Raw genomic sequence first — 16,731 nt, 5'->3', positions numbered from 1 at the left:
CGGGGGGCACAAGGGAGGAGGTCAGGGTTATTCGAGCGCTGCGGGAAGCCGTCAGAGGGCACTAATGACCTGACGAGCTCTGACTCTGGTGTAACGAGCTGCTGTGTGGAGAGCAGACCGCAGGGGGCACAGAAAGGGACGGGGAGACGCAGTCACAGGCCGCCGAGTCCAGGCAAAAGGTGTTGCCCGTGGAAGCAAAGACGACGGGGAGAAGTTGACACCTCGGGGATGTGTGCTGGGGGGACGGGCCAGGTGTGAGGGCGAGAGAAGACCCATCGTCTGCATTTCACAGATGAGGAAACCCAGGCTCAGAAAGTGGAGTCCCGGAGCTGAAGTTTCGCCAAGCCCATGAGGAGCCACTAGGGCCCTCCCCCGCTCCCCCGCCCCTCCCCAGCCACCCCACTGCCCTCTGGCCCTGGACGAGGCCCCCGGCCACCAGCCCGGCTCTTGCAGTGTCAGCAGCAGGACATGGGCTGCAAGCTTCTCCAGAAGCGGGCTCCACCGAGTTTAGAAACCCAGACACAGAGAAAGCACGAGGCGTCAGTCTGCTAGGGCTGGCTCCAGACTGCTGGAAACATTTACACAAGAAACGAAGGAACCCGGTTTTTAAAGGTGAGAAGCTCCCATAAGCTTTCACATCGCGTTCCGGCCCCCGCCGGCCCCGCCCCCGCCCCACGCCGGGTCTTGTCGGAAGGTGGCTCCCGCCCAGCAGCCGCTAAGGATAAGAGTCTGCTCTCTCAGTAAGAAGAAAGACCTAACCGAGCACTACCTTGAGGGCCTCAAGCTCACTTTCTATTTGCTTGGAGAAGTTCTCGCTGTGCTCACGCAGCTTGCGCTCCTTGGAGGCCTCGGCCACGGCGTCCTCGAGCTGAGCTTCCAGCTAAGGAAGGAGAACAGCGCTTTTTATCAGCACAAACCAGCTCCACCGCGGCAGCTAGACCTTTACCCAGAAGGAAGTCTAAGCGAACGAAACCCTGGCAGACCTTTGTAATTCTTTGCTCTTCATCAGATTTTGATCACAAAGTAAAGGCTGAGAAAAACACTTCAGGACTTAACTGGAATGGCTGGTTAGTAATAAAACAAGTTTAAATTCTAATTTAAATTGATACTTTGAAACTATATTTCAAGAAAAGATACCAGTTTGGGAAAACAAATACTCCGATACCTGTAGAATACAGATTTTTTTTTTTTTTTTAATTTTACTTATTTATTTTTGGCTGTGTTGGATCTTCGTTGCTGTGTGTGGGCTTTCTCTAGTTGTGGTGAGCAGGGGCTACTCTTTGTTGCAGTGCGTGGGCTTCTCATTGTGGTGGCTTCTCTTGTTGCGGAGCACGGGCTCCAGGCGCGCGGGCTTCAGTAGTTGTGGCATGCGGGCTCCGTAGTTGCGGCTCGCGGGCTCCAGAGCGCAGGCTCAGTAGTTGTGGCGCACGGGCTTATTTGCTCCGCGGCATGTGGGATCTTCCCGGACCAGGGCTTGAACCCGTGTCCCCTGCATTGGCAGGCGGATTCTTAACCACTGCGCCACCACGGAAGTCCCAGATTCATTTTTTTTTTCATGGAAGATTTGAAACATACATGAAAGTAGATAGAGTGGTATAATGATGCCCATGTGCCATGACCCGGCGTCAAGAGGTAGCACCCTGGGCCTGCTTCAGCTGCGTGGCTACTCCCCAGTCATTTTAAAGCAAACCCCAGACACAGTATCATTTCACCCAGAACTGGAACGGTCATGCTTAATTAGGGGTTCACTACAAAGAGTTACAGTTGGCTAGAACTACAAATGTACTGGGGTTGCAAAATCAACTGTCTAAGAAGAAAACAAATAGGCATTTTGAGGCCAAAGGACAAAGAGCCCTGAACACAAAAGGAACAAGAGCATATACTTCTGGGCCCTCCCACTCAGTTTACCGAGTAAACCCTAACAGAATTTTAAAGGAAGGGTTGTGGGAAATATGTTGCCTGCTGGTAGTAGAATGTTTGAAATCATCTCGGGCAGCAGTTCAAAGTGGGGTCTTGAGGCCCTTTTAGGGTCTGCAAGGCCCTTCCCCTTCTAAGTCCCTACCTTAGGAGCTGGGCTCTCTTCATGTACATTATACAAAAAAGCGCGTCACTCCAGACAATGCAGAAACAGATACGAGAACCCGGTGTTCTCTATTAAGTCAGACATTAAAGAAAGGCATAAGCACGTTGAAAATGCCACACTTCTCACTATACTTTAAAAAACTAGTCACTTTTCATAAAAATGTTATTTATGTTAACATGTAATGAGTCTGTTGTTACACTGAAAATTTTTTCAGTTTTAATTTCTAACATGGTAAACATTAAGACCTATAACCACACAAACAAAAGCCCTTTGGGGCCCTCAGTGATTTTTGAGTGTCAAGGATCCCGAAGCCAGTCTCAGGACCGCTGCTCTGGGGCAGCCGGCGTCGCGCACCTAGAAGCCTTCGTGTCTCCTGAAGCCATGCTGCGTCACGTCATGACGTGTTTCTATGGTATTTCTTGTTCATGAATACCCTCTATTCTGCTTTAAAATTTTAGTACTACAGGAACCTCTTTTAGTAACTTCACAAATAGGTAACAAGGGCTGAAAGCTACAAAATAAACGCTTAGCAAAGCGGCTACTTGGCTTCACGTGAAATTTAAGATCCATTGTATGTTCAAGTGATTTACGTGACGCAGCCTAAGCTCCCAAAGCTGTTCTACTGGGGTCACCCAGGCGCCCCACCAGCACCCCCCGAAGCCCCGAGAAGCTACCTCCTTCCGGCTCTTGTCGGCCCTGCGGGCCTCCTGCCTCAGCGCGTCCATCTTCTGCACGGCCGCCTCCACCTCCTCCTCCCGGTCCCGCAGCTGCCGGGACACCTTCTGCTTCTGGGACCGGAGCTCGGCCATGCGCTCGTTGAGCTCTGAGAACTCCTGCAGGGCCAGCTTCCGCTGCTGGTGGGCGTCTTTCAGTTCCCGGGCCTGGGACTTCAACCGCTCAGAAGCCTCAATCAATTGCTGAACACAAAGAGTTAAATTGCAGATGGTTTACGTTTGCCTGACAAGGACGGGAAGGCGAGAAGCGCTGTCTTCCACTGTGTGAAGGGGTTAAAGTGACAGCAGATCTGGTTACAGGTTGTAGCCACAGCCCCGAGAACTGACCTTCCTGGAAAGAGCCCTTTGTTTGTCCCAGCGCAGCCTGAAGAAGCCCACCTGAGACCAGTGAGACCCTCCTATGATGTGAGCAGCTTGCTCGCAGAGGCAAGTCTGGCTCGGGAATTTCGACCTCTCCCCTGTGTCATCCACACAATCACAAAAGCAGATGAAGCATGAATCTGGTCACCAATCTAGTTACTTAAACCCAGCAGAATCAGAAAAGAACATATTATATACAAAAATGCTTAAGATTTCAATCAAAGTAAAGAAGTGTATAAAAACAATCTGCTCCCTGCAGCCGATCCCTCGACAACTGGGCTGCTCGGTCACCGTGGCACCTGCTGGCCTGCGGCTCGAAGCAGCAGGATCTGAGCAGGCCGGCAGGGCAGCTCCCGCCACAGGGAGGAGAGGCCCCTGTGGACCCGCCCACTGCAAGTTTCTCCAGCCCACCTGCGCCTCTGAGACGAAGCCCTGCAGGTGGTACGATACCACGGGGAACGGAAATCCGGCTCGAATTCAGAAAACAGACCCCAACCACAGGGTCAACAACCGAATGTACTTTAGGAAACACGGTCCTCACCGGTGTGGACACACTGCTGTCTGAACACAGTCGGACGTGTCTCACCGAAAATCAATGTTATAAAGGAGCCGTGGCCTCTTTCGCAAAGCCTGGCCGGAACTGCAGGCAGCCGCAGGCCGGGCAGGAAGGACGGGGACCCCGGCTCGGGCGAGGACGAGCGCCCTAAGCCGGCTGGGTCAGCGCGGGGAAAACCCTGAGTCCTCACACGGGGATACCGCCCGCGCAGCAGGCTCGTGCCCGAGGTTAAAGACGACGACCGGAAAGCGCGCCCGTGCAGCCGAGGCGCTGAAGAGCACCCACGACCGGGATCGGCCCCACGGTCACCGGGCGCCAGTTTCGCTGCTTGTGAGCCTCGGGCAGCAGGGGCCAGGATCCCGCACACAGACGAGGGGCCTGGACATCTTCGAACGTACGCACGAACTCAACCTCACACCCTGCAAGATCACGTAAACCTCTCTCACACACGAGGCCTCTGACTACCTTGTGGAAATCCTCCTTTTCCTGCCGCGCCAGGCGGTACTGCTTCTCCAGGCCTTTCAGTCGATGCGTGGAATCCTCGCGCTCCTGGCGAAGAGCCACCGTGTCCTCAAGCTGTCGCTCGAGCCTATTTGAATCTGAGCCAAAGAGAAAAGCAAGCGTATTCCCTTACATGCAAAACTTTGTGATCTGACTTACTGACAGGGAATTACTTAATAATCCCAAATGGCCTCGAGGCTTTTTTGACCTTCTCTCTCAGGCACGCACACGGCCACCTGCACACCTGAGCAGACCCACCAGACTTGGCTCTGCCCCTCTGTCTACGCACCCTTCCCTGGGACCGTGAGCCCCAGGGCGGCATGCGCCTCTCTGTCTCGCCCTTGCTCCCTGTGTGAGCCAGCACAGTGCAGCCGAGTGGTGCAGGAGGGTCTTAGTAAGCAATGGACTCAATGGAAGCCCTTTTCTGGATCGGGATGGTGGGTCCCAGATAGGAAACAGAGAGAAGGCAATTGACTCAGGTTTGATTTGAGATGAGTCAAGTGCAGCACCAACCCATGTGTCAGGTAAAGGGTTAGGACTTAAAGGTGATTTGAGTCTTCAGGAAGCTCTGATAACCTAGGAACCACAAAACACACACTGTCGTGTCAATAGAACCAGCACCTCAAACACTGGAAAGTAAGTACAGCCACTGAGGGAAGCTTCAGAAAGGAAAGTTATGGCAATTCTGTCTTAGAGCGACAAAGAGGAGAATTAAGATAGAGAAATGCAAAATATTCTGAGAGTTTATGCATAAAATATTAAGAACTGATTCTAGCTGTCACTATAACATTATAGTATTAGAGTTAAGCAAGTTGGAGAAATGATTTTAAATAAACTGGCAATACACCAGAACTCTTTGCTAAAGTTTAACCTTTTTTTCCTGCTTTTCCATCCAATGAAAAGGACTCTGAAAATTTTCTTTGCAGAGACGAATGCCCAAGAATAGAGACTAAGCAGTCTGACTTTAGAACACTTACCCGCTATTTTGTTCTTCAAACGTTCGATTTCTTCGTTCAGTTTTTTGATCTCTTTATCCCGGGCCGAACTGCCCAGCGCCCGGGCCGAGCCGTGCAGGGACTGGACGGTCTGGGTGGACTCTGGGGAGGAGACACGCGTGAGTGCCGGCCCGCGGCAGCGGCAAGCAGACCCCGCGGCACAGGCCCCGCTGCCACTCACCCTGCAGCTTCCGGCTCAGCTCCAGCCTCTCCTGTTCCAGCCTCCGGATCCTCCTCTCATAGGCTTCAACCTGCAAGCTGTTCTCCAAATCCCGCTGCACACCCTCGTCTTTGGTTAACGTGCTGGACTGCATTATGCTCTTCAGAGAGCCCCGGTCAGAAAAACAGCTGCAAATAAAGCAACAGGGTTTTCTGATCTACTGAGAATTTACAGTGATTCCATTAGCATTTAAAAACTTCCTGGGGTAAAAGATAAGCCTTTTTAAATTGGCAAACAAAAACACTTGTGAAAAGACTTTACTGTTTATGGAGCCAAAATTAGACAAGAGTCTTCCTTCCTGCAAATGACTGGGTGACAACGGGCAGCGAAGAGGGACGCCCTCAGAGCTGGTCAGAGACATTGCCTCTGCAGGGGAGGGGACAGTAATTTCTTTCTTTCTTGTTGAAGTACTGTTGATTTACAATGCTGTGTTAGTACAGAGCATAATTTCTAAATCATTGCGTCCACTCAACTAGACACTGAAAAGAGAAGGCCTTCTGCATGAGGAGCTGGGCTGGCGGGGCCCGGCTGCGCTCAGGCAGAGGCTTCCCGGGACGCTCACCCCGGAGGCCTGCGGCGAAGTGAGCTGGTGAGGGCATGCTGGCTCCACACTGACTGCAGACGGTTCCTTCAACCCTCCGGGGCTCATCTTCCCCCGAAGACTGAACACCCTGCAAGGTTCCTTCAATTCCAGCACTCTCACCAGCACAGTTAAGCCCCTCACCAACGGCCAGCCGACTCACAACACACAGACGAAGGCCGAGGAGGGTTCTCTCCATCAGAGCTTAACTCGGGGCAGGTTACTTAGCTCCTCTGCTTTTAACATGACAGTGACCGATGTCAGGGACGCTTCTGAGTCCTACAGTGCGTGCAGTGAGGCACCCATCGAGCACGCGCACGCGCACACACACACTCACAGGAGAGGCCGGCTGGTGCTTCTCAAAGGCGGCCCGACGGTGCTGTGCCGGCTGGCACTGCCGGGGTCCGGGGTCTGTTCCCGGAGGAGGTCCCTGGACCCAACCCGACACACCTGAGCCTCGGTTGGGGGGCGGGGCTGGGATCCACAGGTGTGAGAAGCAGCCAGTGAGCTGAATGCAGTGGGAAGGTCTAGAGCCTCTACAGAGGGACTAATAAATCAATACGCCCAGCACACCCTGGAACGCCTCTTCTTGGCTGGAAGGTATGCGCCATAACTTTGGCTTACGTGCTGTTTAACTCTGGCATCCACACCTAAAGAGTTTCTACAAGCTTGAGCACAAGTAACCCTCTTCTGCAAGGAATCTGTATCACTTCAGGCACTGTGGCAGCTCCATTTGTTTTATTTCACTCGCCTTTCTTCCTAACCCCTCTCTTCTTGGCCCAGTTTCCTTTTAAAAGCAAATTAGAGCGTCTCCGGCAACACAACTCTGCCAGAGGCCCATCTGAGACAGAGGCCGACACAGACAAACACCAGCCAGGGGCTCCCGGAGCTGGAGCCACACGTGGGGCTCATGCTCTCAGCTCTGGCGGGGACTGCAGAGCTGCAGCCCCACCCATGGGAGCGACGGGGCCGCGCCAAAGAGCCCTGCAAAAGTGAGTGGGAGCCCTGATGAAGACGGCGCTCAGCCGGGCGTGAATGGACACCGTGCCACTAACTGCGGCCACTGACGTCCCATCAGCACAAATCCTGCCCATGCCGATGGCCTACAGAGATCAGGCGCCAGCAAACTATGGCCCGAGGGCCAAACCCTCTCGAGCCTGCTTTTGTACCTCCCATAAGCTGAAAATGGTTTTTATGTTTTTAATGGGTTGTTAAAAAAGAAAAGTATATAACAGAGATCACAAAGCCTAAAGTATGTGCTACCAGGCCCTTTATGGAGAAAGTCTGCCGACCCCGCTATATGTGGCATCATGTGCAGCACCAGGTGTGCATTTTTAAAGGACAAACCCATCCTATGCTCCCGTAAGCACAGCCCTCTCAGCGCTCAGACGCGGGCATGGCCTCACACAGAAGCTCACCCTCGGACTGCTCATCCCCACCTCCCTGCCTGGGAAGGCTCCTGCTCTGCTGCTGAACGATAAATGCTGACATACCTTTCCGTGGTGAACGTAAAACCGATGAATGGCAAATGTAATCCAGAAAAGCCCGTATGAGAACCAGGAGGTAATATTTCCTGCGCAAGAACACACACAACATAAACGAAATTATGTTCAAACAAATGGCAAACAGGGAGAGAAAATATTACCCCAGGGTGAACTCAAGAGTGCAGCGGGGAGAACGGAGGGCGCTTCTGGAATGTTGCCTCCATGGTGCCACCTGCACGGGGCCGGGTACCGGCAGGTCCACTTCCCGCTCCTGGCAGGGGCCAAAGCGTGACGCAGTTAAGGGGATAAACCCACTGCTTCTGATGATCATAATGGCACGGGCCCAACCTGGATCAGGCTGCCAACTGTGAACCTCCTGAAGCGGCAAGACCCCCACTCACCGTGACGCTGAGCAGGGAGGAGTGGGGGACACGGGGCAGGGGCTTGGGCTCTGCGTTCTTGGCCTGAAACAGGCCAAGGCAGAAGCAGGGTTTGGAACCCAAAGGTAGACTATTTTAGATAGGTTTACTACAACTCTATTTTTCAATATGAGGGCCCTTCTCTATTAAAAATAAAAGCAAAGTTATTGATCTGGAGAATTTCAGCGTGGAAACAGTTTCTTTGAAGTCCAGGAAAAATCCTTTCAACAATGACAATACTTTTCTCAGTCTTTCTCACATCATCTAAAGGTCAGCTCTTATTTTACTAAGAAAAAGTCTATAGGGAATAATCAAGATTTTTCTTTTATTTGGTTGAAACTTCAGTTTCTCTATCCCCAAACAAAGACACACGTATAGACTAATAAGATAAAGCTGAGTTTGATGAGGCCAAAATAGTTTTACAGCATATGAGCAAAACTCTCTGGGGGCCAAAGGTATACTGACAAGTGCATCAGAGGCCCTGGCAGAAAAGGTCAGACACCAGACGGGTCCCAGGGCCACATCCCACCTTGAAAAACCCACGACCTGAAACATCAGCAACTCAAAATCGGCCCGTCACCACTGTCACTCCCGACCTCCTGAGGCGTAAGGAGACGTTCACGCGCACGCTGAACGCACGTGACGGCAGCAAGTCCGGACATCCTCACGCACAGGGCAGTGAGAAGGACCGGACACCCCGAGGCCCACGTACTACCTGTGGGGCCGCAGGCGGGCTCCTGGCAGTGGTGACGACGCAAGTGACCTTCTAATGTGATAACGTACCTGGCGCTGTTTCGCAAAGGTACAAAGCCATGAAGATAAAAGTAATTCTGATGAATTCTAAAACAAAATAGCTATTTAATAACTCCATTTTACTCAAATTGAGTAACCCATCATTTTAAAAAAGGGATGTTAAGGACCAAGCCGTAGGCTGGGATAAAAGGTACGTTTCTTGCGACAGTTGCCAAAATTTCTGGAGCCCAGCACAGTTCTAAGATTCGCCACCTGCAAGGCGAGCGAGCCTGTGCGCCGCAGACCCCTGGGGCGCGACACGGGGCGGGCCGCCGCACTTACAGCGTTCCTCAGCATGTCGTCATCCACGTCGAAGTTGGACGTGTCGGAAGGACTGCTCACATCCGGGATGTAAGGGGCTTCCAGGTTTCGTATATTTTCCCAGCTCAGTCCTTGGAAAAATGCGTGCTTCTTGAAGTCCTCCACCCCGTTCTGCCCCAGCCGGCGCTCCCTGCTGCAGATCAGCCTCTGGATGAGGTCTTTCGCCTCCTCGGACACGTCCGTGACGTGGGATGGGAACTGAAACCGCTCCTGGAGGGGGAGGGGGGCAAATCAGAGGACATGTGATGAAAGCACTCAGAAAAATCTAAGGTGCACAGACATCACAGGGAACAGAGTAGAAACAATAGCTCCAAAACAACAGTTACTTTTTATTTCGTGGTAACTAAGTGCAACCAAAGCTAATGAAGCTGAATTCCAGAAAAGCAAACATAAAAATCATAAGTCCTGCTGGTTTTATTCATGGCAGACTTGTTACCACATTGCACATAAATTAAAATAGTGATAAATTTTCACCTATCGAGGTGGCAAAGAATGTTGACAACAGGCTGTGGGTGGGAGAGAAACTGGCACAGCCTTTCAGAACGCATTTTACCAACAGCTGTGGCAGTTCCACTTCTAAAAATTTAGCCTAGAGAAACGGTCCCAAAGAGAAAACATAACATGTTCATGATGCCATTCTATTCTGACCAAGAAAACTGAAAATCACCTAAATGCTCATCAAAAAGGGACTTGTTAAAACAAGAGATGGTGCACGCATACACAGAGAGTAAGGTCCCCCTCCACGTGCTGAGCAGAAAGATGACTAAAACCCCGGTCATATGCAATGTGATGCCATTTATTTAAATGCCACCCCCCCATGCCAGCTTAAGTCCACAAGGCCACACACCACCATGGCACAGTGGGCCTGAGCACTGAGCCGCCCCTGCTGTCCAGGGCTGCGGTGGAGACTGAATAAAAGAACGAAGAGACCACTAGGCCAGGCCCCACAGGCGGCAGGCGCTTGCAAACAGCAGGTCTTAGAATTTAACCAAGTCCTACTTGTTACCTTCACCACGCTCAACACTGAGAAGTGCAAGGGGTGTTTTTCACCATCTATTTACGGCATGCACTTTTGCATATCTGAAGTTTTTATAGTAAGTATATATTAATTTATAAATAAAAAATTATATCTACTTTGGGAAAAGTGTTTTTTTAAAAAAACAGTATAACTTGCTTTGATTTAAACAGAAGACCCTTTACCACTTTAGTGTTCATCTGCTCCCTACTTGAGCAAATAAAGGGAGACAGGGCTGCAGGACAGATGGCAGACAAGTGGGAACCTTGCTGGGGTGTGTGAGTGACAGAGCAGGTGGGGAAAAAAAGAATGCTGTAAGCAACAGGCAGAAAGGATGAAACTGGCATTAGAAAGACATTTGATAAGGAGTATGAAGAAAAAACACAGATGACAAAAACATTAGATGGAAGAAGAAATAATAAACAGAAAAACGAAGGAAACAGAAGCAATGTTGAAGTGAAAAATGAACAGCTGGGAAAAGGAAAGGGGAAAAATAAGAGGAAAAGAAATAGGATCAAGAAAGGACTAAGAACGCTACTATGTTGAGATGTGTGATCTGTTCATGACAACTGACTTCTGGGCAAACAGGTTTGAGAGTCTGAGCTGGCATCTGACAGATCCAGACGCACAGGTCAAAGTGGTCAGTGGGCCACCCTCTCTGGCAATTCCCACCCCACACGGCACCGCGGGTACCTGCGTCCTCCTCCCGAAGCCCACGTCTCCTGCAGGGATCCTGGCCCGGATAAACCCGTCACCCTCCGCCAGGAAACAGGATCGTCGCTGGAACTTCCCCTCCCACCCACGTGTTCCGTGCCAACAGCCTGTGCAGACTCCCGTCTGGCTGCCCAGCCTGCCCCACCCCACCCCTCTTCCCCAGTCCCCAGTCCTCGGGACTAGAACAAACAGGGTGTGGAAATGCAACAGCTTACTTCATGGTTCATGATCTTTCCATAGGTCTCCACAAGGGATTCTGCATAAAACGGTGTTTCTCCATAAAGCATCTCGTACATGCAGACGCCTAGAGACCACCAGTCGCACTCAGGGCCGTACTTGCCCATGCCGTCCTCCATCGCCTGCAGGATCTCTGGGGAGATGTAGTCAGGGGTGCCCACGGCCACAGAGGACTGCACCTTAGGGGAGAGGGCGGTTGGTGTTGAAGGGAAACCCTAGGGCATCTCTACTTTCAAATTCCTAATTACTTTCTCTAAAACAGGGACAGCAGATGATGAAATCATCATGGAATAAAACTGGCACCTGATCATGATTTAAAAACCTAAGAATTCAAAATTCAATGCAAATAAGTGTTCCTACAGCACTAAACATCAGGCAGTGTCCGGAATGCACGAGACTCTTGCACACTGGGTCTTTCAACGCCCAAATGCCCACCAAGCCTCCACATGGCACTGCAGACCCACATTCTCCACTGCGGCTCAAAGTGTGGTCCAAGGACCACGTGCATCCAGCCCAGCCCTTCTCAGACTTTCATGCAGGGACACCATGCACCTGTGAGACAGAGATTCTAAGATGCTGCATTTCTAACATGCTCCCAGGGGAAGTTCAGGCTGCTCACCCACACCCTACCCTCTGGCCCCCAAACAGGAATGTCTGGAAGTAGGTCCAGGGACCAGCTGGGTGCCTGGACACTCCTTACATGGGGCACTGGGAATGGACCTGAACGTAGCGACACCTCTATGGCGAGCTACAACTGGCAAGGTGGCAACCATCCCGGAGGAGGCAAGGGGGCTGCGCAGGCTGAGAGGTCACAGACCGGCCTCAGAGCACGTGGGGTCCACAGGCCTGAGGGTCAGGCAGGACATGGAGACAACAAGCAAGAAGGCCCGTCTGCACAGACCAGGCTCTCCCTGGGTGCCAGCCCCAGAGCCATCCGAATGACTCAGCAGGGAGTCCTCAGGAGCTCCGACCGGGCAGCAGGGCGACAGCTGTCGGGAGCTATCGCAGGGTGAGTGCCACCGGGACGGGAGTGCCATGCAGGTAAGAAAGGTGACCAACGCTCTGGCTCAGACCAAGGCCACTGCTCCCGTCGTTACAAGACTGGCTTCGGGGACAGCACCAATATATCAATCAACGCGTGGTCAGACTTCCAGAAATAAGAGACTGGCTTTGTGGAGAGACAAAGTGAGTAAATCGCTTCACTCTTTTGAAAACACTGTCAAGTGATGCCAGTTTTACAGGTTCTTTTACTGCTGCTTGAAAACCCACAGTAAGAAGCGGGGTGGGGGTCTGCTCTCCTCTGGAGAAGTAGATGCATCAGACTTTATGATATGTGTAGGTTCTAAAGAAGAAAAGTCTCCCAAACACCTCACACTGAAACTGCGACAAGGGCCGCAAGGGAGAACGCAGACGATTCCCTAACGCGGTGGAAGCCGCTGGCTGGAAGCAGCTGAGTGAGGTGCGGCAGCCCCACTTGAGGCCACTCAGCCAGCGTGCTGGTCCAGCTGAGGCCCAAGCCCAGCCTCCCGGCAACGGCCACTCCGGGGAGGTCCTCCTGCTGTGCAGGGAGTGTCCGCTGGCCCTTGGAACAGGGGCATCGAGGCCCCCATTTCTACATCTGCAACACCCCTGGCTGACAGGAAGTCCCGCCCCAGACAGAAGCGAGAATGCACCGTCACCAGTTAAGGTCTGCCCACCCGGCAGGCATCTTAAGCAAGGACCCAAGGGCTGCCTCTCTTTCACTGCCATGCTGGCACGCTTTTAGCTGCCTAGGGATCTGAGGAAACCTGACAACCCCCCTTTTAGAAGGCATACGTATTATTTTTGTAAACATAAAAAACAATAAAGATGTTTTAAACTTAATAGAAAATTTCAACTGCCTCCTAAGTGCATTCGCCTTCATTTACATTAATAAACTTGGTTTCTTAATTGTATCTCAAATTGAAAATGTAAATAAGCCCCTTCTAATTGCAAGCAAACCCCAAAACCAAATGGAAAATCTCCAACAAAAATACCTACAGTTCCATCATCATTCATCTTCAAACACGATCCAAAGTCAGCCAGGCGGATATGACCATTCACATCCAAAAGGACATTGTCAGGTTTAATGTCTCTGTTAGTAAAATAAATACATAAATTAACCATTTCCATGCAACACATTAGGTAGGTCAAAGCCCTTAACTGGTAGCAGGTCATCGGGGGAAATGCTAGCATCAGTCATGACAGCTGTAACAATCCAAGAAAACGTCCCCGCAATGATGCAGTCGGGCATGGCAGCAGCAGTCACCACCGGCGCTCATTCCTGTACAGCAGTTAATCCCCCATTAACACGCTGAGACACCGTTACTGTTCCCACCCACCCACCCACCCAGCCTGCGAACCAACGCTTCCAGAGCACCTGCCTCGTGCCAGGCGCTGCTCTCAAGCCCGGGCCTAAGACAGTACCAAGATGGCGCTGCCCTGCCTTCACGAAGCCTCACACCAGCTGGGGTGTCAGGAAATGAACATGCAAATGCACAGATATGCACACGGTCTTGGCACCCCTGAGTACAATCCACGGGGCAAGTGCTACAAAGAAACAGGAGGAGATATAAAAAGAGGTCGAGGGACAGAGTGTGAAGCGAGTCAAGGTTACCACTGAGAAGAGACGCCTGAGCAACTGGGGCAAAACACCTACAGACCAACAAAGCACCACGTACCCCCAAACTGTATTTTATAGACAACGACAGGGAAGCTCCAGAGCGGAGTAGTCTGCCCAGTTACACAGCAGCAGGAAAGTAAACCGTCCCACTAAACCCGTGGTCTTACTGACTGTTCTGTGCACTTGCCAACACCGGGCAGGGATGCGGGGACGGCGGGGTGGACTTTAAGGAACTAGCCCTCCTTCCTGGCAGAATAAGCTTATGCGACTGGAAAAGCCACATAAGCACGAAAAGGAACATAAACATTAAAAGCAGAGGAAGACATTCACCAAGAGGAGTACAAGGAGGTTTCCAGCAGCACGACTCGTCATAGCCACAAAGTGGGATCCACCTAACGTCCGCCTGCAGGAGACAGGTAAAGCAGTGGGCTGTCCTCACGTGACAGAATGCTGCACCTCAGTGAAAACACACGGGAGCACCAACTACTCCCAACACCACCGACGAGTCTCACAAAGAAACGTGAGCAAAAGATGATGACAATTCTTACCCAAAAAGATAAACAAAGCAAAAAACCCTTCTAGCACTCCAAACTGAAATAAATCTCCTTAAATAAACACTCAGGAATATGAAAAACAAAACAATATAATCTCTCAGTGAGTCAGAAAAATAAAAACTAAGAACAGGGGACTTCCCTGGCGGTCCAGTGGTTAAGACTCCACGCTTCCACTGCAGGGGGTGTGGGTTCAATCCCTGGTCAGGGAACTAAGATCCCACATGCCCTGCAGGGTGGCAAAACAAAAAGCAAATAAAAAAAACTACAAACGGAACTAGACAAACATAGGGAGAAGTGAAAAGAGAGTTGATTTAACCCAGGAAAGAAATAGAAGAAAAAGACAAAATCTTAATAGAAATAAGGACTAAATTATAAGATGCCAAAGGAGAATCAATTTAAATAAAAATCTAATGAAAGGCATTGAAGAAATGGAGGAAAAGGTCTGGAAGAATAAAAATGAGACAAAGAATTAAAAAGGGTCAGAGAGAAAGTAGCTGGAGACTGAAATGGAAGACAAGCAAAGAAGGCACAACATATACATAACAGGAGTCCCTAAAGAAATCAAAACAATAAAACATAACTAACATTTGAAACTATACTCCAAGAGAACTTTCCAGAAGTAAAAAAGACCTGAATCTACAGACTAAAGGGCCCATCAAATTTAAAAATAAATAAATAAAATGTCCTGTTTTTTGGAGCCAGACAAGTTGATATGGAACAACCAACATGGAAGAATAGCTAGAAAAACACTGAAGAGAAAGAGGTATGAGGCGGGGACTTGGCCCTACGTGATTTCGAGTCTCCATGATTAAAGTAGTGTGGTCCCAGAGCACAGAGAGAAAGACGACAATGGAACAGAATAGAATGTCCAGAAACAGACCAAATTCATAAAGAAACTGAGTATATAATAAAGATGTTATCTCAAATCAGTGGGCAAAGACACAAATAAGTTTCATGCTGGGACAACTGAAGAGCCTTTTAGTTAAAGATAAATCAGATCCATTCTTTATACAAGAATAAACTCCAAATGGATCAGAGATCCATACGTAAAAAATAAAACTATTAGGAGAAAACACGGGTTCTCGTTTTCTCTGGGGTTTAAAAAAAAAAAGTACTTCTAACTATGACTCAAAATCCCAATGTAATAAAAGACCAATAAATTTAATACATTAAAAAATCTGCATGGCAAAAGACTACAATAAGCAAAATCAAAAAGCAAATGGCAAACTGGGAAAAAATATTTGCAACATATATTACAGATAAAGGGCAAATATTTAGCAACTGAAGGGAAAAAGCTAGAAATCAGAAAAATGGGCAAATGACATGAAATAAACAACTCACACAGACACACACAGAAAGATATAAAAATGAAATTCAACTCCACAAGAAAGACAAAAAAACAAAACCAAAAAAAACCGAACTGTATACCATCTCTAATCCATCAGATGGCAAAAGTATAAAAATACACTATGTTGCCAAGGCTGCAAGCAAACAGGCACTTTCATACACTGCTGGTAGGAACACAAAAAGGTGTATCTCTATGGAAGGAAACTGGCAACATCTGATAAAGCTAATAAAAAATGTTAGTATATATCTAATATGCATTTTATTTCTCTGTCGATCCAGTGATCTCACTTCTAGGAATTCACCCTAAAGACACACCAACAATACAAAAAGATGTATGTACAAGGTTATTCATTACTGCATTATTTATAATTGCAAAATACTAGAAACAACCTAAATATCCACCCACAGGAGAATGAACTATGGTACCAATATATGTGGAGTGCTATGCAAATGTAAAAAAGAATGAAGAGCTCCATGAACTGATACAGAATGATTTCTAGGATATATGTTAAGTGAAAATAACAAAATGCATAAGTGCATATTTAACCATGCTACCTTTTGTTTAAGAAAAGGAGAAATAAGGAAACATATCTGCTCATCTTGCATATATAAACACACACACACACACACACACACTCGATAAACAGAAAACAAGGAACTGGTTACTTACAAGGGGCAGGGAATGAGGTGGATGCGATAAGGAAGGGAGTGACATTTCTGAGTATAACCTTGTTTAGTTTTGGTATTATCGAAGCATGCTTGTGTTCTACATGCTTAAAAAATGAAATGAAATCAACAAAGATGGGAAGGGGCGCCTGAAATGGAAAGCTGATGAAACCAGTGAACCCAACTGTATTTCAAACAAATAACACAACAGCACTGAAGGGAAATGGGGTAGAAAAAAACCCCAAACCTAAGTAACTTACGGCAGAGAACCTGACACTTGCAGTTCGGAGGTGGGGTTAGGGCTAGGGTTAGGTTTGTTTTTAGTAGGATAAAAGCAGAGCGAGGGTCCCTGGTAGCTCAAGACTTCCTGGTGGTGCAGTGGTTAAGAATCCGCCTGCCAATGCAGGGGATGCGGGATCGATCCCTGGTCCAGGACGATCGCACATGCCGCGGAACAGCTAAGCCCGTGCTCCACAACTACTGAGCCTGCGCTCTAGAGCCTGCAAGCCACA

General features: G+C 49.4%; 1 protein-coding gene across 4 annotated transcripts in view; it reads right to left on the bottom strand.

Annotated features, from left to right (window-relative positions):
- CDC42BPB (CDC42 binding protein kinase beta) overlaps positions 1–16,731 on the bottom strand; it is a 112,415-nt gene that overhangs the window by 31,441 nt on the left and 64,243 nt on the right. For 2 of the 4 annotated variants that reach the window (XR_014260910.1, XM_082450970.1), the window contains exons 6-15: positions 13,031–13,124; positions 10,990–11,190; positions 9,007–9,255; positions 7,915–7,977; positions 7,523–7,602; positions 5,411–5,577; positions 5,212–5,331; positions 4,199–4,332; positions 2,758–3,000; positions 770–880 (exon numbers count right to left, since the gene is read on the bottom strand). Coding sequence is in view for 3 of the 4 variants with exons in the window: in XM_082450970.1 (XP_082307096.1) it covers positions 770–880; positions 2,758–3,000; positions 4,199–4,332; positions 5,212–5,331; positions 5,411–5,577; positions 7,523–7,602; positions 7,915–7,977; positions 9,007–9,255; positions 10,990–11,190; positions 13,031–13,124 (1,462 nt within the window). In the remaining variant the exon portion in view is untranslated. The remainder of the gene's footprint in view (positions 1–769; positions 881–2,757; positions 3,001–4,198; positions 4,333–5,211; positions 5,332–5,410; positions 5,578–7,522; positions 7,603–7,914; positions 7,978–9,006; positions 9,256–10,989; positions 11,191–13,030; positions 13,125–16,731) is intronic. The other 2 variants (XM_082450971.1, XM_082450972.1) reach the window with 2 other exon arrangements.

Source organism: Balaenoptera physalus (assembly GCF_965194825.1).
Source record: "Balaenoptera physalus genome assembly, chromosome: 2".
NCBI lineage: Eukaryota > Metazoa > Chordata > Mammalia > Artiodactyla > Balaenopteridae > Balaenoptera > Balaenoptera physalus.
Note: the sequence above shows the minus strand (reverse complement) of the source record. Positions and strands in the feature narration are given on the sequence as shown.